The sequence below is a fragment of the Tinamus guttatus genome, unplaced genomic scaffold, assembly GCF_059628265.1.
Source record: "Tinamus guttatus ecotype Peru unplaced genomic scaffold, ASM5962826v1 Tinamus_guttatus_pri_ptg000241l, whole genome shotgun sequence".
In the NCBI taxonomy this organism is placed as follows: domain Eukaryota; kingdom Metazoa; phylum Chordata; class Aves; order Tinamiformes; family Tinamidae; genus Tinamus; species Tinamus guttatus.
This window is the reverse complement of record NW_028288775.1, coordinates 352,291-373,749: the sequence shown is the minus strand read 5'-3', so window position 1 is coordinate 373,749 and position 21,459 is coordinate 352,291. Positions and strand designations below refer to the sequence as shown.

The 21,459-nt window shown below is 41.9% G+C and overlaps 2 protein-coding genes across 2 annotated transcripts; one reads left to right on the top strand and one right to left on the bottom strand.

Annotated features, from left to right (window-relative positions):
* The first annotated feature begins 13,807 nt into the window (after positions 1-13,807).
* GPR75 (G protein-coupled receptor 75) lies at positions 13,808-15,469 on the top strand. Its single transcript, XM_088526000.1, has one exon. The coding sequence runs from the start codon at positions 13,808-13,810 to the stop codon at positions 15,386-15,388; it is 1,581 nt and encodes a 526-aa protein (XP_088382126.1). The 3' UTR covers positions 15,389-15,469.
* A 3,256-nt stretch (positions 15,470-18,725) lies between these two features.
* Positions 18,726-21,439, bottom strand: LOC104571069 (toll-like receptor 2). Its single transcript, XM_010218127.2, has one exon. The coding sequence runs from the start codon at positions 21,437-21,439 to the stop codon at positions 18,803-18,805; it is 2,637 nt and encodes an 878-aa protein (XP_010216429.2). The 3' UTR covers positions 18,726-18,802.
* Positions 21,440-21,459: the final 20 nt, after the last annotated feature.

The following is a 21,459-nucleotide window of genomic DNA, read 5'->3' as shown; positions in this document are numbered from 1 at the left end:
TTGAATACAGCTCCTGCTTTTCCCTTCAGCTCCTTAGGTGGTTCTACATATATTTCATTTTTCTTTCATCTCAAATGTCTGTGTCTTTGGATTATTCTCTTTAGCCTTTTTTTTTTTTTTAATGTGGAGACTTGATTCTGCATCAAGTGCGATATAGAAATTACTTTCTGTTGTCAATAATTATGTAGTGGAAAGACAGAACTGGGAGGTTAAAGTTATTTTTTAACTATTCATGGTTATTTTTTCTCATTTATATATTGATTTTAGGTAAAACGGTCCTGTTCATTGGATGAGTTTTGTGAAGAAGGTCTACGAAATAAGCAAGCACATATTCAAATAGAAGCTTTCCAAGACAAATGATTGTAGTCACTGAAAATACTGTCTTAAGAGTAATTATTAAAGTTAATTTGCAACTTTCATTTTTTTCCTATATCCTTTATTTTAATTCTCTTATGGTATAAAATTATTATTGGTGATATGAATAGAAGTCACTAATTCATACCATGTAGATTTTCACATTTACATACTTTAAAACTGTGTTTTATACTTTCCTGTGTTAGCTGATGTTTTTAAAGTAAATTATGAATATATACTAACAAATATTTTTAAAAGTAAGGAGATATCATCTATGCTGAATAGCCTGAATACAGGGATAAAAAAATGCTTGCTGTTAATAACTGTGAGTGTGCCATCCTGAACAATAAGATGTGCAGACATCGGGCTTTTAGCTAGCATTTATAATTCAAAATAAAATATTGTGAAATTAAATTGCTTGTAATCTGCAAAAATACTTTTAGAGTAATGGAATGAAGTTTCTTGTTCTTGTTAACCAGTTCCTTCTGTAGTGTTGCTTATTTCAACCATGCAGATCAGAACAGTATTTGAGGCACTAATTTATCTGTTTTTTACCTAATCTTTACAGCTATATTCAACTGGATATATCAGTATGTATGTTCTCAACTTTGCATATACATCGTTTGATGCTAGTGGGTTGATGTGCATATAGCCAACTTCCATAGCAGTGCTTCTGGATTTCTTGAACCAAAGAGCTTGGGCTTTTTGATGGATTGATGGGTCTGTTCATTCCTGTACTCCATGATTTAGGAGACTTCATCTTCTTTTATGCCACTACCGGCAGTCTTCTGAATAGCTTAACTAGATATAACACTCCTTCCCAAGAGAGGCCTTGAGTTGCCCTAGCATTTTCTGTGTTCTTATAAAGCAAAATAGAACTATTGTCTTTTTTGCTCCATTCCTCAATGAGGACAGCAGTAGAGGATGGCTCTGCCCACAAATTCAAACTGTAGTGATTGATGCCTGCTGCGTATTTTTCAGATTGCTTTTTCTAACTCTTGTTATCTCAGGAGAGTAACTTATTTGTCTTCTGAGATGGGTTACATGCTTCAGGCATACCTTATCTCTTTCTGTATTAATAGGAGAAAGCCCTTTAAAAGTGTGCCACTTTCCCCTTGAAAAGTACTTATAATTGTAGGTATTTATATTTCTCACCACGGGTAATATTGCACTGAATAACTGACTGCATGAAAACATGTTATTAGGTGCCATTTTCAGTAAGAGTCTTTCCTACTACAGCACAAGAAACAGTGGGATTTCTCTGCAGCACATTCCTGTGGACATCCATCCTCAGGCTTACTACGTAAGACTCTATTCACATTAAAAAAAAAAAAACAAAACACAACTAAGTGTTGCACCTTTGCTAAAACTTAACAAAGTAGTTCTGCCTTCAGTTCAGGAAAAATAATCCTTCAGTTTTATTGAGCTAAGGAAAGAGCTTATCTGCACATTCAGAAGTCTTCCTTTCACTGTTCTTGCTGGTTCGGCTGACAGAGAAGCTAAGACCGGGACAAAGAATTCCGTCCTTCATGGAAGGGAAGGCCCCAGGCAAGGTCAGTGTGCTTGTATACAGTGGTTGCTGTGTGGATATGCAGATAGATAGCAGTTTTCTAAAGTACCATTTTAGTGTAATAGCATAGTCAATCATTCTGTCAGCTTTTCTTATATTAGATGCTCTTCTGTCCTCTCACATTCCTCTTACAGTTTCTCTTAAGTTTGACTAATATATCAAATATTACTTTAGTTGATCTAAAATTAAGGACATCAAGGACACTAATTTCCTACAAGCTTTTGTTGGAGTTGGTGACTGAAGGGAGGGAAGACTCCGGAATAAGAAGCTGTTAGAAATTCACTTTTCGTGTATTTTCAGGATGTGGCACTGCCTTTTGATTAGGCGCCCAGGAAGGAAAATTAGGAGGGTACTGAGACTGCTGTATGTCTGTAGCATTGGTGCTGAAGTTGAGGATTTGTGACTTAAATCCCTTAGGAGCCAGGCTTTGGTGTCTAGGAGGCCACAAATTCAGTGCTTCTTTTTTCTCTTTCTGCATTCATCTCTACTTAGAAGGAATATATCCATTTTTGACTTTGTTTTTCATATTGGAAGAAAAAGAAAAGAAGCCAAATAAACTTAATTGTGGATTTTTGTTATGTGCCAGGCACTGAGATTAACCTTGAATCTCATAATGGAGAGCATTTAACAACTGGAGGGTAAGCCTAATTTTAGAATCTCATTCAGGCAGTGATTAGATATTTAATTTTGAGTAAATTGGTATAGAAACTGTCATTTCAGTTGGAAACTGTGCTAGTTTTTTTTTTTTTTTTCAATTAACATGCTGCTGTCTTGCTAGCATTTCATTATTTTCTGCAGATTTCCTTAAATTCTCAATAGAAGAGAGTTTTCTAAACAATTATGAGGGATTGTTGATACAAGAATAAAGGTAAGACTGGGAAAATGTGTTTGAGTGAGATAGTGACAATAACAAGGGAGCAAAGAAGAGGGACATAATATTGGTGGCAGTTTACCATCTTACCATCTTACCAGATTTGATTCTTTACCAGCTTTTGCTTTGAGATTCAAATACATGATGCTTACATCAGAAGGTAATCCTTTTAAAAGTTTGGATTGTCATTGTATGAACAGATTCATTTTGTCTCATGTTATTCAGTAAAACAATCTAGCTTATGATGTTTAAGTTAAGTAATATTTGTGCACATCTGTTTGATGTGATCTGTGTTTAGCTTGAAGAGGCTTGGAGTTCCAGACTTATGTAAGCTTAATATTAAAGTTGGTTCTAGGTTTGTTCAAATGCCCTTAAAAGTATAGGATAATTCTGTGTTAACTATAAAAGTGCAATGTCATAGTAAATGAGAAGTCTACCTTTTTGAATTCAGTACTTTTAATACTGCATCAACAGAAACAAAAGAAAGTTTAAGACTTCTGGGTATTTCTGCTTAGTCTAAAATGAAAATAACACAAACTGTAGCCTTTTACCTCTCAACCAGGAGCCAGATCAAGAAAGGCAATACACGTTTCTTACAAGGAACGCATACATAATTTTATACTCTCTCACTTCTTTTATATGATAAATGAAGCCCAAATTATTTTCTTGTTTTGTAAGATAGCAGTTCACATTCATACTCTTGGAATCTCAGAGTCATAAGTTTACATCCACATTGTACCCACCTAGAGTGCCAAAACTTTATATATGAAATGAAGAAATTTAAAAAATTGACAGATAAGCCTATAGTTTCATTGCTTGCACTGTCATGTTGATTTAGTGATTTATTTGTTGTTATTGGTATTAGAAAAAAATATAGGAGGTTATGTGGAGAATTTTAGGGAAAACAGACATTTGTTTTATTTAATTTGTTCAATTTGTTTAATTATTGTATATTAAATATTGATTTATCTTCAGCTCATAGATAATCTGAGCATTTGCAAAGATTCTCATCTATCAGTTTTCACTTATCCTCTGCATAAAATTATGCCATTTTCTGGAAAAGTCAATGAAGAAGAGTGAAAACAATGTAGGACCATCTAAACCAATAACCAAATTGAGAATTATTTCTAGAAATAGATCTCTGCTGTCAAAACAATGCATGTTAAGAAAAGTACCTTAAGTGGCAATTTTATTTCAGCTGGAGAAGAATAATTCCAAAAAGTCTATATTTAGACCCCAGAAGTGTGCACTTCTATATAAAACAAGGCAAGATCTGCTGTGAAAAGGTAGATTCTACAGTGTTACTAACACTGTAGTACAAAACATTGAGAGGGAATGTGGAGGATGGAAACATTCGTATCATAAAACAAAATTTTAGACAGACCTCAAAAGAATTTAAAATAACTGCAGTATAATAAGCTGAATAAATGTAAGAAAATACAATTCTGTGCACTTTAGAGCAGTTTGTCTTTTTGATAGTGCTATTTTTTCAAAATTGCAGTTATTTGGAGGTTTAAGTAATCTTGAAATGGAGCTACTTATTACTTCTCATCTAAGCTATGACTGTATATGCTTCAGGAATGTTGCAATTGCAAGTTAAATATGTTCAAGTAATCTTTACATTAACAATATCGCAGCAAGTCCCAGCAGACAATTGGTTGCAATTAAAAGTTGAACATTTTTACTGTGCAAAATAAAACTTGTGGTTCTTCCTTTTGCAGAGATATGCAGATTAGAGTTAAATCTGCACGTAGTAGTTCAGTGGCACAAGTAGACTCCTACAACAGACAGTTAGTACAATACAAAAATTGCAGACATTTAGCTCTTGACACTACAGAAGAGACTATCTTCACAAGATTTCAAAAACATTCTAGTTAAGTATACAAAAGAAATTCTGTCTGTAACAACCAAAACACTTCTATATGATCAAAGTCAGAAGTGTTAACTATCAGAAAGCCTGCCTTCCATTATTTTGAAGACTTGATTAATAGAACACATTTGTGCATAATGAAATTGCAGAAAGTAATGCACACCTCTGAAGTAAGTAGATTCCTAACTGGTAAGATGTAAACACTGGAGGAGATACATGAGAGTATATTATGTGATTGTATTTCATATTTAAAGTTTAATGATATTTTTGAAATGAAATGCCTTTTTTGTTGGCAACAGCCTTAGTTGCCTACAATAAAATGTCAGTTTGACACTTTAAACTACATTCTACATAAATCATGGTTCTGCCTTGAAGAGATATGCCAGATTTGTATGTGTGTTCATAAAGAGGGTGTGTATGTGTCCTCTCTCTCGATGCTTTTTATCAGGATGGTCTGTGGTGAGGGCACTGATGCTTCGCTTATTCCTTGGGTATTCATGAGAAAGAAGATAAAGAATGCCTAGAGTAATTTGTATTCCTTTCAGCTGCCAAACAGTGACAGACCATTTCATTTCTGCAGTTACCCAGTGATGCAGTTGCTTGTGATTCTATCCTTGCCTTCTTTAAATATTGCACCATTTCTGAGCTATCTAGCAGAGATACAATACTTGATTGTATTCTACATTTCTTCCTTTGAAGGATTCCACCACCTGGCACCTCGTGCAATTGTGTGGAGTCCTGTGGTTTGGAATAACCCATCATGGGAATGCATGTTGCTCAAAGAAATTATCCAGCAGCTTTAGTGCTTGAGGTCCGTAACCTACAACTCCTGCTCTTTCCCTCCTCATAATCTCAGGACAGCTGTGGTTTTAGGATCCTGTGTGTGCTAAAGGACTAAAACAGTATTGCCTGTGCTGTACCTAGCATACATACCCATTCCACAAGAGAGGATGGGCTGTGGATGCATCTTCAATGCTATTTCAATGCTATTTCAATGCTATTTATTGTGTCAGGAGTCTCAAGTGATCACACCATTGCATGTATGTACTTCTCTTTGCTTATCATGCCAAACTCCCACAATGTTCCATAAATCTGTGTTTTTCAAAATACCTCACACTGTATATCTTTGAGATTTTTCTTTGTTTGCTGTTTTCTGTAATCCCTGTCCATAGTCTTAAGACTTTCACTGACGTGTGTTTTGGATAGCAGTATTTGTGGTAGAATGCTTAGTATATTGTGTTTTTCATACTTCTCACATTCACAACTGCTCAAAATCAGAAAAACTTTAAGCTCTCTTCAAAACATAATAGTAAAAATGGTTCTATTTTTGTTACAAACCTTTAAATATCTATGGAAATATTTTGAAGGCAATCAAGACTATGATTTAATTCGTAAGTTACCAACCTGAGTTTGAGTTGCAAAAGGTCTTGGTGTTGACTGCAGCTGTCCTTATGGTTAGATAGGAATCTTGCCACTGTAATACAAGGCCATATAAATGAGAAATGTAAACACTGTGGCAATAGACTAATTTGCATTGGCAATATTTTGCATTGTCAAGTTTCCCTTTTGTCCTGAGTTTTCTTTTTGTTTCAGTGTAAATTGAACTATTACAGGAAGCTCTTGCATTGTTAAAAATGTAGTGAACAGCGTAGCTGATAATTTGTCCACCTCATCTTCAGGTTTTGGAATTATTTTGTATGTTTGTTATTTTCCTTAAGCCTCTTACTCTATCTGCTGTTGTGAAGCTTATTAGTTTTACTTTATCTCAGAAGGGCAGTAGCCCTGATTCAGATGAAGTGTATGAATCCAGGAGCTTTGTCAATGCTTCTTTATCTGAATATCCTAAAGCCTTTCTTTTAATGACAGTTCTGAGTCTTGTGATCATTGTTATTTCCTAGGAAGAGGGAAACTTTTCCTACAGATGATATAATCTGTTAATTCCTCAGCCATCTGTCAGCCTGACTCAACTTTCCTTGTTTTCTTCTGCCGGGATTCTTTTTTTGTCTATGTAGTTTGAAATAAAACATACTCCAATAAGTTTTCCGGGCCTCTGTCAAAATCTTAAGTCTGTATATTTTTTTTGGTTGCTCACATGCAAGATAGGAAACTGCAGTCCTAGATCTGTCTGTGGTTACCAGCTTGTACTTCTTTACACTTAGGTCTGGGTGCAGACCTATCTAAATAATTCTGTGATTGTAGGGTGTTTATGTATAGTCATGCTGTGAGAATTGCTGACCCCTCCTCAGTGTATGTGCCGTGAGCTAAAGGTTGCAGTGGAGAAGAAAAGAACGCAGGGGTGCAGGGTTTGTAATAAGGAAAGCAATTTGACAATGTGAACTAATATGATGGCTTTTCGTTTTAGACACGTACTACATGTAGTTATATAATATAGGATATACTGCTGTATATTCAGTCTCTGTTTTGATCTGGTGTAGTGCTTTTGGTTTTATGTGGACACAGGGCTATCTTGAGATAAAAGGAATGATTTTCCCAAGACTTGACTTTCTGCAGTTTTGAACCAGCAGTTAGCTGTTCTGAAAGCCAAGATCTAGATGTTGCATAGATCATGGTTTTTTACATCAGTTATGGAACTTTTGTGTTCATAGAGTGGTAGATTTAGCATGTTTTGGGTGTTTTCTTTCATACTACACCACAGCCTCTTCTTGTGGAAAGTCTTGCAGATATAGGAAGGTTATATATTACATAGACACATCGGAGCACTCCAGTGGTGGTAATTAGATCTACTGAAAAGAAGATTCCTCAAATGATCAGGTATGATGTTTGTCCATTATATGAGAGTGAACATGGGAAATCATAACAAGGAAAAATAAGACTTTTCTGCTGTTCTTAAACAACTCTCTGCTATAAGATTTTATAACTTAGAATGTATTTATAAGCACAGAAAGTGCTAGTATAATGGAAGAATGCTTCACTGTCTTCAAACCCTCAGTAGCTGTAGTAGAGAACAATATTATTTATTCAAGAGCAGAATCTAGAAGAAGAAAGTAAGGAGACTTGGGTATCTTGTATTCCTCTTAGCCTGAAGCCCAGAATATAATAGGAAAAAAAAAAAAACCCTCTTGCTAGTAATAAAACAGAACAACAACCCCTCAAATTATTATTTATGTTCATTCATACTATGGATATGTTTTTATACTGTTAATCCAACTGACAATTTTCAGCCATGTTTAGGGATGCATTAGCACATTTACATCTATGTTATGCTATGCACATTTCTTCCTGAAGAAATTTATTTTCTCTCTCTCTCTCTCTCTTTTTTTTTTCTTTCTTTCTCTCTCTTTTTCTCTCTCTCTCTCTCTCTCTCTCTACTTCTTGGAGCTATTAAAAGATATTTGGAAGGAAATTCCTCTCCATGAACTGAAAAATTTAAAAAAAAAGAAATGCTGCTCTCTTAGGGTGAAGGAGAATGACTCTGGCTTTATGGGCTCAGTAAAGTAGTTTTAATCAGGATTTCTTCTAGCCCAAGTAAAGCCAAGGACTCCTGCTGACAAAGATTATTAGTAATCTTTTCCCTGATTTCTGATGGATTAGAGCACAATGCTCAGGCGAATTAGCAGCATCATGGTGAAAAATAGAGGGAGCCTTGCTGGCTGTGTTTCTTTGCTAAATCTAGATTGAATGTCTTTTTCAACCTTTGCTTGTGGAAGTTCAGCCTGTGTTCCCTGCTTGATCTCTTAGTTTGCATTTTCCTGAGAGGGGCTTCGAGGCTGCAGGTGCTCTGCAAACCGCCCTCTCTGTTGCTGCAACCTGAGCCAGTGCCTGGCTGCTAATGCCAGGTACCTGCTGCCCGTGGAAATGCAGCTGCGGAAGAGCTCCCCGAGAAGGAGCAGCACAGACTGACCCCAGGGTTCAACAAGTGTTTGGCTGGGGCAGAGGTGTGCAAAGTGAAGCAGTTAATGAACTTTTAGAGGTTTTTCTCTTGCCCAATTATTTTGCACTGTGCCGTGCTTATAGGTTAATCATGGAAGGAGTTAATTAGTATTTTCATCATTTGTTCAATTTAATTATTTTCTACAACTTGCTAGGTCAGAATATCCAGATAATAAGAACGCTGGCTTGTCTGAGGAGCTGCATCTGATAAATGACAGCTCTTCATACCTTCATGGCAGGTATTTTGTATGTATTACCCAAGCAGATTTCACTGCTGGCAGTACAGTTGGAGACCTCCTTCCCTTGGGGAATACTGAGGAGTGCTAGGAAGTAAAAAAAGAGCAGCAGTAAAACCCCAAATATTTTTGAGCAGTAAATCTAGTGAGTGGCCAGTGATAAATTCATTGAGAAACCTAGGTGAGTTCACCCATAAAGGACTCTGAGTCCATTTAAAAGCGTTAAATGCATACTCCCCTCCTCCTGGCCTCTACTTGTTTCCTGGAAACAACTTACCTGTACCTGTTTTATTCCAGCCTCTCTCCCTTACAGCTTAGTTTTGTTTTAATCAGGAGTAGTGAGCTGCCTAGGTTTGGGGAAAAGGGGATGGGTTTCATGAATCAAAAGCAGTTTCTAGTTTCATGTGGTAAGTATCTGAGAGACTGGATGGGGACACAGCTTCTCCTTATGTGGTAGGGATGAAAGGACTGAGGAACCTTTGCGAAGTTTGGTAAAGTCAGAGGCAGTGATCAGAGCAATAAAACATTAATAATATAGTATTCAGAGACAACCACAGAGCCATCTTTTATGAACTGGTTTAAGGGAGGTTTAAGAGCATTGCAAAGGAAGAGTTAATATCCTAATATCTTGTGTAAGATGCTGCAAAGACTATGGCTCTTGTGAGTCATGTGCTGGAAAATGGATTTCTTCCATGGCCCTCTCCCATGGTAGCTGCTCAGGCAGGGACAGAGCAGTGAGACGCCTGGGCTTCCCGCGCAGGAGGGATGCGCCATGTTTCGTGTTCCATGGAGCTGCCCTCTGCTGCCGCTCATCTCCTCGCTTCTGGAGCCGAGGGCTGTGCTCGAAGCGCTGCTGCTCCTCCCCTGTGCTGCCTCTGTCTGCAGTGTCACAGAAGCTCAGCACAACGCATGCTGCAGTGGGAACCTTTTTTATTGTTCATTTTAGTCACCAAAGCCATATTTGGACTTGCCTACTAAAATATTGAAGAGGTTCCCAGGCTAACACTAGTAATGATTTTGCCACATTTCAAGCAGTAATTCTTAATTATAGTAGGGGAATGTGTTTAAGAAGCTCCTTGCGCCTCATGGGCCTGTTAAATACTTCATTAATGAAATGTATAACAACCTAACCACATTACTGTTGCAAAATAACCCCCCAAAAATTCCTAAATACCTAGTTCTAAAATATTTAACTCTCTGTAATGGCCAAGTCCTTGCAGCTTAAGCTCCTGCATCCAGTATCAGGTAGCAGTTTCAAAAGGATAGAAGAGCCTGGTGTCTTAGTCTTGTCAATGCCCTTAACACACACGGGCCTCTTAGAAAATCCTGTCAGTTGCTTTTCTGATGTGTGCATTACCAGCTAATCTACTACTTCAGGGAAATTTAGAAGTCTAACTGTGATCGCCCAAGTTTGAGCATTCGACCCAATAGTACTTGTGGGCAGCACAGCCAGGAGGAGAACTCTCCTGCTGACTCCTGACTAGTCTTGCTGTTTGTCCCTAGCCTTTGTACAGAGATTTGCTACAGTTCCCAGCAGAAGGAATTATTTTAAAAGTTTAATGTGGGCAGCACAAGGAAATAGTCACAGCCTAGTATGGACTCGCATTGGACATCATGTGAAACTCTGGCTGATAACCGAAGGAATGTGTGTTGTCTGCTCTGAAAGGCCTTGCTATTGCGCACACACACCTGTTCTGCTTAAACAGAAGCATCATCACCGTCTCCTTGGTGTTAAATCACTTGGAGGGAATTCACTGCTGTGTTAGGTGTTTTGTCAGTCTTGTTTATTCACGCAATTCATAGAATGAATCATAGAATCATAGAATGCTTAAGGTTGGAAGGGACCTCTAGAGGTCATCTAGTCCAACCCCCCTGCACACGCAGGGTCACCTAGAGCACGTGGCACAGGACTGCGTCCAAGCGGGTTTTGAAGATCTCCAGAGAAGGAGATTCCACAACCTCTCTGGGCAGCCTGTTCCAGTGCTCTGTCACCCTCACTGTTAAAAAATTTTTCCTTAAGTTCATGTGGAACTTTTGGTGCTTCAGTTTGTGGCCATTACCTCTAGTTCTGTCGGTGGCCACCACTGAAAAGAGACCAGTACCATCCTCCTCACTCCCTCCCTTGAGGTACTTATATACACTGATTAGATCCCCTCTCAGCCTTCTCTTCTCCAGGCTGAACAGGCCCAGCTCCCTCAGCCTCTCCTCATAGGGCAGATGTTCCAGGCCCCTGATCATCCTTGTAGCCCTGCGCTGGACTCTCTCCAGCAGCTCCACATCCCTCTTGTACTGTGGAGCCCAGAACTGGACACAATACTCCAGATGTGGCCTCACCAGGGCTCAGTAGAGGGGCAGGATCACCTCCCTCGACCTGCTGGAGACGCTCTTCTTAAGGCACCCCAGGATTCCATTGGCCTTCTTGACCACGAGGGCACACTGCTGCCTCATGGTCAACTTGTGGTCCACCATGACACCCAGGTCTTTCTCCGCAGAGCTGCTCTCCAGAAGGTCAGTCCCCAGCCTGTACTGGTGTCTGGGGTTATTCCTCCCCAGGTGCAGAACTAGGCAACACTTGGCCTTGTTGAATTGCATGAGGTGTTTTCATGGCCCAGTTGTCCAGTCTGTCCAGGTCCCTCTGGATGGCAGCGCAGCCCTCTGGGGTATCAGCTACTCCTCCCAGTTTGGTATCATCAGCAAACTTGCTGAGGGAGCACTCTGTGCCTTCATCCAGGTCATTGATGAATAAATTGAACAGGACTGGACCAAGGACTGACCCCTGGGGGACACCACTAGCCACAGGCCTCCAACTAGACTCGGCACCGCTGATCACCACCCTCTGAGCTCTGCCATCCAGCCAGTTCCCAATCCACCTCACCGTGCACTCATCTATCACACACTTCCGGAGCTTGTCCAGGAGGATGTTGTGAGGGACGGTGTCAAAAGCCTTGGTGAAGTCGAGATAGATGACATCCACCACTCGCCCCTCATCTATCCAGCCAGTCATTCCATCATAGAAGGCTATCAGGTTAGTCAAGCAAGATTTCCCCTTGGTGAATCCATGCTGACTATTCTTGAGCATCTTCTTGTCTTCCATGTGCCCGGAGACAATGACCAGTATGAGCTGTTCCATCACTTTCCTGGGGACAGAGGTGAGGCTGACTGGCCTGTAGTTGCCTGGATCCTCCTTCTTGCCTTTTTTGAAGACTGGCGTGACATTGGCCTTCTTCCAGTCCTCCGGCACCTCCCCTGTTCTCCAGGATCTTTCAAAGATGATGGAGAGCAGCTTAGCTATGACATCTGCCAGCTCCCACTGGGGTGAAAGTGCTCTCTGATGTTTGGAAATAAAAATAAATAAATAAAGAGTGATCCCAGTTAATTGGTGAGAAAAGAACTTGTATTCATTAGTTTTAGAAAAAGACTAAAATACTTAGTTTTAGAAAAACAGTATTTTGAAAAATAAGTTAACAAGCACCATGGAAAACTTTTTGGTTGTCAACCTACTGCTCCTATCGCTAGCTTGATGCTTACCCAGGGCACTTGCCATTACTGCTGGGGCTAGGGGAGGTTTAAAGAAATGATGCACAAATTTACACCAGTAAATACAGTGAGTATGTGCACAAATATATAACATAAGATAACCAGACAGATGCCCTTGTGTATGTCAGCAGTGCTGCCTCTACCGTATCTTTCAAGTCCTTGGCCATGTGGCCCATGGGCTCCTCTCCCAGGTGCGTGTTTTCCGTGGCTGGGCTCTTGAACGGGGACATGCTGCTCGCCTGCATGGGGCTTCTGGCATGTGCCGAGCTCTCTTGTGCACTGCGTCTGCAGGCAGATTTCGGAATGATCCCTTTGAGTACGGAGGCGTCCAGCACCGGCCAGCACAGCAAACGGCAACTACAGCACTTGTGGTGTGGTGCAGCTGGTGGCGAGCAGATGCAGCAGTAACTTTTATTATTTTTTACTGCAGCACCGTTGAGGATGCTGTGCCTTACAGTGCAGGTGAGCGTGGTGCAGCGTGCCCTGGAAGTGCCTTTGGCAGGACCGCAGCCTCTGTGCTGCTCCTGCCTCTCTATCAGGTGGAGGCCACGTCTTCTTGGCACCCGGCTACACGACTGCCTGGCCCTTCTGTGCAGCAAGCCCCACGTTTGCAGCAGTCAGTGTACATGCACAGGTGTCCAGGTGTGTGTGTGCAGGTGTTGGTGTCAGGGTGTGCAGGTGTCCAGGTGTAGGAGTATGTGCAGGTGTTGATATCAGCGTGCGTAGGTGTTAGTGGTTTCAGGGTGTGCAGGTCTAGGAGTGTGTGCAGGTGTAGGTGTCAGGGTGTGCAGGTGTTGTCAGTGTGCATAGGTGTTGGTTTCACGGTGTGCAGGTGTAGGAGTGTGTGCAGGTGTTGGTGTCAGGGTGTGCAGGGGTGCGCACAGATGTCAGGGCCATGCAGATGCAGAGGCTGGATCTGTGCAGGGCTGGTGAGGGTGAGCCTGGTGTGTGTGGCTGTGTGTGTGGGTGCGTGTGCGGGTACAGGTGGGCCCAGTGTGTGTGCGGCTGTGTGTGTGCAGCTGAGCCCCGTGTGTGGGTGCAGGTAAGCCCAGTGTGTGCAGCTGTGCATGTGCGGGTGAAAGCCCCTGTGTGTGGGTGTGTGGGTGCCCAGTGTGTACCCCTGTGCGTGTGTGTGTGTGTGTGTATGCGGGGGAGCCCGGTGTGCGCTCACCGGCTGCGGGTGGCCAGGCGCGTGGCGGGCGCCGCGCTCGTCCCCGTGCGCGTGCGCGGGCGCCGCCGGGGGTGCGCGCGCGGCGGCCGGGCCCGCTGCTGCCGGCGGCGCCGCTCGCCGCCCGCTCCCGCCTCCCGCGCCGAGCGGAGGCGGCGGGCGCAGGAGGCAGCGCGGGGGACCCGGCCCGGCGGGCGGCGCGGGCGCCATAGCGGCGCGGGCGGCGCCATGTCGGGGGCAGCCGTGAGGCGGCGGCGCGGGGCCGGGGCCGGGCGGGCCACGGGGCGGCCGCGCTGAGGGGCGGCGGAGCATGAACGCGTCGGCTCGGCTGGCGGGGAGGGCCCCGGGCGCGTCGCTGGCGCCGCTGGGCGCGGAGGGCGGCGCGGAGCCGCGGGAGGCCGCGCACACGGCCACGCTCGTGGCGTGCGCCTGCCTGCTGGCGCCCGTCTTCTGCCTGGGCTCCTACGGCAACCTCATCGTCTTCTTGTCCTTCTTCGACCCGGCCCTCCGCAAGTTCAGGACCAACTTCGACTTCATGGTCCTCAACCTCTCCTTCTGTGACCTCTTCCTCTGCGGCGTGGCCGCCCCCATGTTCGCCTTCGTGCTCTTCTTCGGCTCGGCCAGGGGCGTCCCCGGCGCCTTCTGTTTCGCCTTCCACCTTGCCGGCTCCGGCTTCATCATCATGTCACTCAAGACGGTGGCCGTGATTGCCCTGCACCGGTTGCGCATGGTGCTGGGCAAGCAGCCCCACCGCACGGCCTCCTTCCCTTGCACCCTGCTCCTCACGCTGCTCCTTTGGGCCACCAGCTTCACCCTGGCCACCCTGGCCACCCTCAAGACCCGCCGCTCCCACCTCTGCCTCCCCATGTCCAGCTTCGCCAGCGGCGACGGGAGGATCATCCTCTACCTGTATGTGGTCGATTTCATCTGCTGCGTGGCGGTGGTGTCCGTCTCCTATGTCATGATCGCGCAGGCCCTGCGGAGGAACGCCCGCGTAAGGAAGTGTCCCCCCGTGGTGACAGCGGATGCCTCCCGGCCACAGCCCTTCGCCGGGGTCCCCGCATCAGAGGGCCTGCGGGGCGCTGGGCCTGCCCTGTACAGGAACCAGGCGCACAGCAAGGCGCAGCCCCTGCATGCGCACGGCTACGGGCAGCCGCCGGCCCCCGCCGGGCTCCAGCTCGTGCCGGCCCTCAACCTGTCCGCAGCCAAGGACTCAAGGGCGGTGGTGACATGTGTGGTCATTGTGCTTTCCGTCTTGGTTTGCTGCCTCCCCCTGGGCATCTCCTTGGTGCAGGACACGCTCTCCAGTAGCGGGGGCTTCGTGCTCTACCAGTTTGAGCTGTGTGGGTTTACCCTCATATTTTTCAAATCTGGATTAAATCCTTTCATATACTCGCGCAACAGCGCTGGGCTGCGGAGGCGAGTCCTCTGGTGCCTGCAGTATGTAGCCCTTGTCTTTTTCTGCTGCAAGCAGAAGACAAGGCTTCGAGCCATGGGCAAAGGGAGCCTGGAGGTCAACAGGAATAAGTCATCCCACCATGAAACCAATTCAGCTTACATGTTGTCTCCAAAACCTCAGAAAAAGTTTGTGGACCAGGCCTGTGGCCCTAGTCACTCCAAGGAAAGCATGCTGAGTCCGAAGGCTTCTGCCGGGCATCAGCACTACGCGCAGAGCAGCTCGACGCCCATGAACACCCGTATCGAGCCCTACTATAGTATCTATAACAGCAGCCCTTCCCAAGAGGTGAGCACCCCAAATAGCCTCCAGCCAGTGAACTCGACGTTCGGATTTGCCAAATCCTACATTGCCATGCATTATCATGCCACCACCGACCTGCTGCGGGATTGCGACAGCGCTTCCACCAAGCACATACCAGTGCCCTCGGTGTAACCTCAAGTTCAGCAGGGAGAACCATTGCAATTTAGTGGGTCCCCTTCTGTGCATTTATTAATGATTATTCTAAACTCAGAGATGCAGTATTGCTATACAGTTGCCAGTGGAAAAATACCTTTGGTGTTAATATCCAGCTATTTGCATTTGAAGTAAATACTAGGATATTGCTTCCATGATGCTTTCTTGACATAGTGTGGCAAGTCCTAAAGGGCATATTTTAGATTTGCTTTCAGAATTGTTACGTGAGAGCGTAAAACTGCTAGAAGTACATGATTCATTTTGTCATGAGGCAAACTCTCAGAGAAAGAATCCAGGATCTGTTAAACTGTGCACTTGCTACATTTTCAAGAAAGAAAATTGTGGAGGACGCTTGGTATTATGGTACCTAGGTTTAAACCAGTTTTCATTGCAGAAGTTTGAAAGACTTCTTATTTTTTTGAAACAGTAACATTATTTTTGATTTAACAAGTATCAGTAATAACAAAAGTTTTCTTTATCCCAGGATAAAATTCTCAATTTCATTGAGGTAAAGAGCAAAATTTTGGTGAACTTCATCTTCTGGGAAGAATTTCAACCTGAGCTCTCTAAAGCAGAACTAGGCTATTTACCAATAGCAATATATTGCTAATAGGGAAGGACTTTTGAGAGGTATTGTGGCACTGTAATAAACCTTTAAAAATGTCTCTTAATTTCTGCTGTGCATTTATTTTAAGAATTGTGCCATTATATACCCCAGAATATTTATTTTTTTCAGCTGATACAAATAACTGTGCAATACTTATTTGAGAATATAAATTATTGCTGCAATATTCTAGTACTGACATGTATTAGTAATGCAGTTACCTCTGAAATTTTGTAATAAAACAGAGAGTGTTGCAGATTGTTTTCTGTCTATGACTTTATAGTGGATTTAAAGGTGAATTTGCAGGGATTCAGTGGTGGTATTTCTAAGAGGAAGAGCTTACAGCTGTTAGCATGTTTAAAAACAGGATGATCAAGTAACAAAATAGCTACACGTTTTTTGAGATTTTCTATGTAGTAAAATGTTTTAAAATTCTAATGACAACTTGATTTAAATATTAATAATTTGTCTACTTTATATGTTCATCAACACAGTGATAACACTGTTGGGTTTTTTATATATTAATGTGACAATTTGTGTTAATTGTGTCATGTGGTGTTGAAAATTCCTAATGAAACAATGATTTGGAGGCAATTATTTTATATTCCTAACAATCATCATTTTAAGTAGCCAAATTTTTCAACGCATACAATCACCTCTCTGCTTCTGTGGACGTCAGTATCTCTGAAGTGTACTGCTGACTTGGGTGCCTGAATGCGGAGCCAGGTGCCTCACTTTTTAGGAAGATGTCACAGCTTTAGCAGAGTTACCGTTATGGATTCCAATAAGATGATTTATTATTTTAGAAACAAAACCCATTTGAGTCTTTGCAGTATGTGAATTATTTGTGGTTTAGGTAGTTTGTTAACTAAACTGTTTCAAGTTTTTCCTGGAAGAGTATTACACTTTTGACCAGTGTTGTTTAATACACTGAATTTTAATTAATTTTGAATAATTCAAGACAGCTTTCTTGCAATAAAAATGTATGTGAACAACTTTCTGATACAAATGTAAAATTGAAATCATTTCAATAACTCACCCATCCCCCGTCTCTCCACCTAGGTATTTTTCTCTATGAATAACATGGTTCTTTCTAAAGTAGTTATAAAAGATAACTAAAAGTTCTCTCTCTTTTTTTTTAATGTCTTTGCATTTCTTTTTAGTGCTGAATCTCCCAATTTGGAGGAAAAAAATATATGGGATCCTGTGGTTTTGTCTGCAGTGATTACAGCTTCAGTTTGGAAGGAGGCCAGGGCAGGACCTTGATGAATGATTGCGAGCTGAGCTCCTTTTTGGGCTTTGAGGTTGCTTAAGCTGTGCATTAAGACTGGATCTTGCCTCTGCTCTGTGTGTGTGCAAGGCTCCATGCTGCACACAAACCTCATCAAATGGGAAATTAAATCTTTCTCACCTTATCCACAGAAATAATTTGCATTGACTATTCAAGTGGGAGTAAAATGAGAAGGGAATAGAAAGGGTGTTACTGGCCTTGTAAAAGAAAAGGACTGGGGTCCCTTCAAAGAACTTTGTCATGTTTCTGTGCTCTTAACTGTTGGAGCAGATTGCATTCCTGTACCTCTAAAGTGTTAAAGTATATCCTTGTAGTGTCAGATATGAGAACAGTGTCTGAATTAAGTGGTCAATTGTGTTAAATAACTGCATTTTGAGGAATGTAGCAAACAGAACAGAGATTGGCTTTGAAAAATAGGTAGCCACAGTTTCATGGAAGTGAATCATAAACTGAGGTATCAGTTAGCACAAGGTAAAATTGACCTGCTTTGAATCTTTTGCAGTGTATCTCATATTTTATGTAGTGTTTTTTTTTTCCTGTAGCAGCACTGTCTTTTACTGAGTACAAGCCAATAAAAGGTAAAGCAGGATTGCAAGGTTAAAAAAAAAAAAGCAATATAATTAAGACAAGGAGCAACAGAATGATTGAGGAAAGAGAGGGGAAGTTTTTATGAGAAGAGGTGAATGGGAGAGTCAGTGATAAAAGTGTGTGAATAGTGAATGGTTTAGAAGAAGAAGGCTTGAAGTTAATGGAAGTCCAGTTCATAAAACAAGAAAGCGTTGTGTGAGTATGAAAGGTGGCAAATTCAAGACTCATAAAATGTAAGTTTCTTGCATCCCCTCCTTACTGTGTGGAACTCATTGCTGAAGAGCTGTTGAGAGAGAAAACTGGTCAGGTTTAACCGGTAGTTTGCATTTACATGGGTAGTAGGAATACTGGGAGTCTGATAGTTAATGCCAACATATTTTAAAATGGATGTAAAAGCTTTAAATAGGTTTGGAATTAAAGCAATTTTGGTTTTCTGAGATTAAGGTGAACCCATCATGATCGAACAGATTGTCCAGCATGTGTTTACTGTTAACTTCTCTTGAAGGTTGCTGTCCCACATGGAATACTGTCCTAGATAAAGCAAGCACTGCTTTTTACCTCTCATCTTTGTGGGAGTTACACTAATGTGAGGAGAACGTTACCAACATTATATATACACCAGACGTGTGGGCAGCTGGAGATCAACTTGGTGTTGGGGAGGAGCTGGAGTTTAAATCTTGAAAAGATACTGCGTTTAGGTCTTAGCTGTCTCAGCTCTTTAGATAACTTTTCCCTTTCGCCTCCCCGGGTGGAATAACATGCATGCTGCAAACTAAGTAATAACTTCTCATAGGATAGATCTGTGACCATCCCCCAAATTGAACACAGGAGGCTTTGCAGAAAACAAACACTGAAATGCTTTTATTTGTCTGCTGACTTTCCAGGCACAGTCTTAGAAATTCTTGTAATCTCATTCCATCTCATATGTATTGTGAGCAGCTCCATTTTCTGCTCTCACAACAAGTGGTTCATTGGCTGTTTTCAGGACTGCTGTTAGCTGATGCCAGAAAACTTTTTGTTTGGCTTGCTCAGGGCTCCACTTCAAGTAGGTTTTTCTTTTCAGCAGCTTCCTGAGCTTGCTGAACTTCTGGGGCACACTGTTGAAAGGAAGTTCTTCCAACACAATCATAATGAGGGAATCTTGATTTTCATTCAGGACCCGGTGTTCAGCAAAATACAGTTCATACTGACACCAGCAACTGTTTACAAAGCTGGGAGACAGAACAAAGATGACCTTATGGCTGTTTTCTATACAGTAAAAAATGTTGCCAAGCACAGGATGCCCTGGTATAAAGTCTCTCTCATGGTAACATACCTTGAACCCCTTAGCTTCCAGTTTTTCCAGCAGATTCTCTTTTGTCCAATCTGCATCCTCGTTGCTGTATGAAATGAAGGCATCATAGAGCTTGTTTTCTGGTCTCCTCTCATACTCTTTTCTTTTTGCCATACACCAGTACCAGCCCATTCTCACATACCACAGGCCGTCAAAACGCCAGCATAAGCCCGTTAGCACCAAGACGATGAGGACAGCGACACAGGCTGTAATGGCCATTTGAACACCCAGGGAGCAATGCAGAAGCGTTAAGTTACTGTGCTCAACCAGCAGGCCCCTTCTGTCTGGTGGAAAGCTGCACCTGAGATTTTCTCTTCCAATTATCTGCAAGTAGGGATTATGGATGTATACATTCACAAACCAGTACAAATCACAGTTACAAAAAAAGTGTTTACCTGGAACAGTCAAAACACTCAGGCTTGTGAGCTGGCCAAAAGCGTCCTCTACTATTGTAGTAATGGCATTGTTGCTAATGTCTAGTTCAATCAGAGAAACTGGGAGAGATCCGCTTTGTAGAAAGGAAATCTTATTCCCTGATAGATTAAGATATTTTAGTGTTGGAAGAATTTCCCCAAAGTGATCAGGGAGTTCTGCAATTAAATTGTGACTGCCGTCTAGGTTAGTGATTGCAGAAAGTTGCTTCCTTGGCTCCAGGGTAGTTATTTGATTTCCAGAAACATTAAGATATTCAAGTTTCTTTAGGGTTTCAGTTAATGACAACACCTGCAATTTATTTTTACTAATATCACATTTTGTTAAAGTTAATGGGAAATATTCAAGAGGCATATCTGTGATTTTATTATTCTGAACATTAAATATTGTTAAATTAGAAAGGGACTTAAAACTAGGTGGTATTACTTTAATATCACTGTTACTTATGTCCAGATGCTGCATGGAGGTAGGCAAGTGAGGAAATGTGGAAACAGGATTACTGCTGAGATCTAAAAGCATTAATTTCGTCATCCTGCCAGCAAACCATTCTGGAAGTTCTACAATAGAGCAGTTAGACATTTTTAAGTGTTTTACTTTCTCTGGAAGGCTTTCAATGGGTGTACCAGCTTCATTTCTAACTAATGAAATTGCATTAATTCGTACAGTTCCAGGTTTAGGTTTTTGATTTGCATCAGCATTTTCTGGACTTACAGTATATATGAAATGATTTCCTTCTACATACATTTTTTCCAGGTTAAACAATTTTTTAGCAAAATTTTTAGGTATTTGACTTATATTTGTGAAGGACAAATCAATTACCTTAATGGTTGAAGGGAGACATACTGTATCCAACCTATTCATGGGATTGTTACTAATATTTAAAAAGAAGAGATTGTGGAATGGGAAGTGACAAATCGCTTCAACATCAATGTTGTTAATTGTTATTTTGTTATAACTAGCATCAATAGACTGTACATTTTTCATTGGTAAAAACAAGACGAACAGCGATAAAAGATCAATTTCCAGGTTGTTGTGACTAATGTTAAGTTCTAAAACACTATCTAGCTGAGCTTGGCAAAGATCAGCCTGCAGTTTTTCCTGCAATTCTTCCTCAGACAGTTTCCTCTCTGACAGATCAAGTATTCCATTTATTGGTGTTCCACAGACATTGGTCGTTAGTCCAGCTATTGGAGAGACTGTTACATTTTTCTCGGCTCTCTGGGAATCCCCATTACTCCGTCTGACCCTCGCATTAACAGGTAGCTGATCAGCTGGACCTTCAGAACGTTGCAGTTCTTGGGCAGACACAGGAGACTCCTGAGCAGGCTCTGATGATATTTCAAAGTATTTGGAAAGCTGTAAAATCCTGGAGGCTTCATTAGTTGGTAGTAGTTTTAGACGAGATGCAAGACCCAGTACATCAAGTTGCTTATCATTAAATGAAAAATTGACAGAAACAAGGTTGAGTAAATTCTCAAACACACCAGGTTCAACATACTTAATCTGGTTGTAGGCAAGGTCTAAAACTTCCAGTGCATCAAAACCTTCAAAGTCTCTTTTGGTTATATTTTCAATCATGTTATGTGATAAATTGAGAACTCTTGCGGTTTGGGGAGCTTGGGCTTCTGATACAGAAGAGAAGTTGGAATAAGAATAGTCATAAAACTGAAAAAACATTCTAGATGATCTCCAAGTTAGAAGTCCATTTGCTGTACTGAATAAAATACTGAATAAAAGAGAAATGAGGTAGAAATGAAGTCTTCCAACAATAAGGATCCTCATCCTGGAGAGAAGAAATGTTT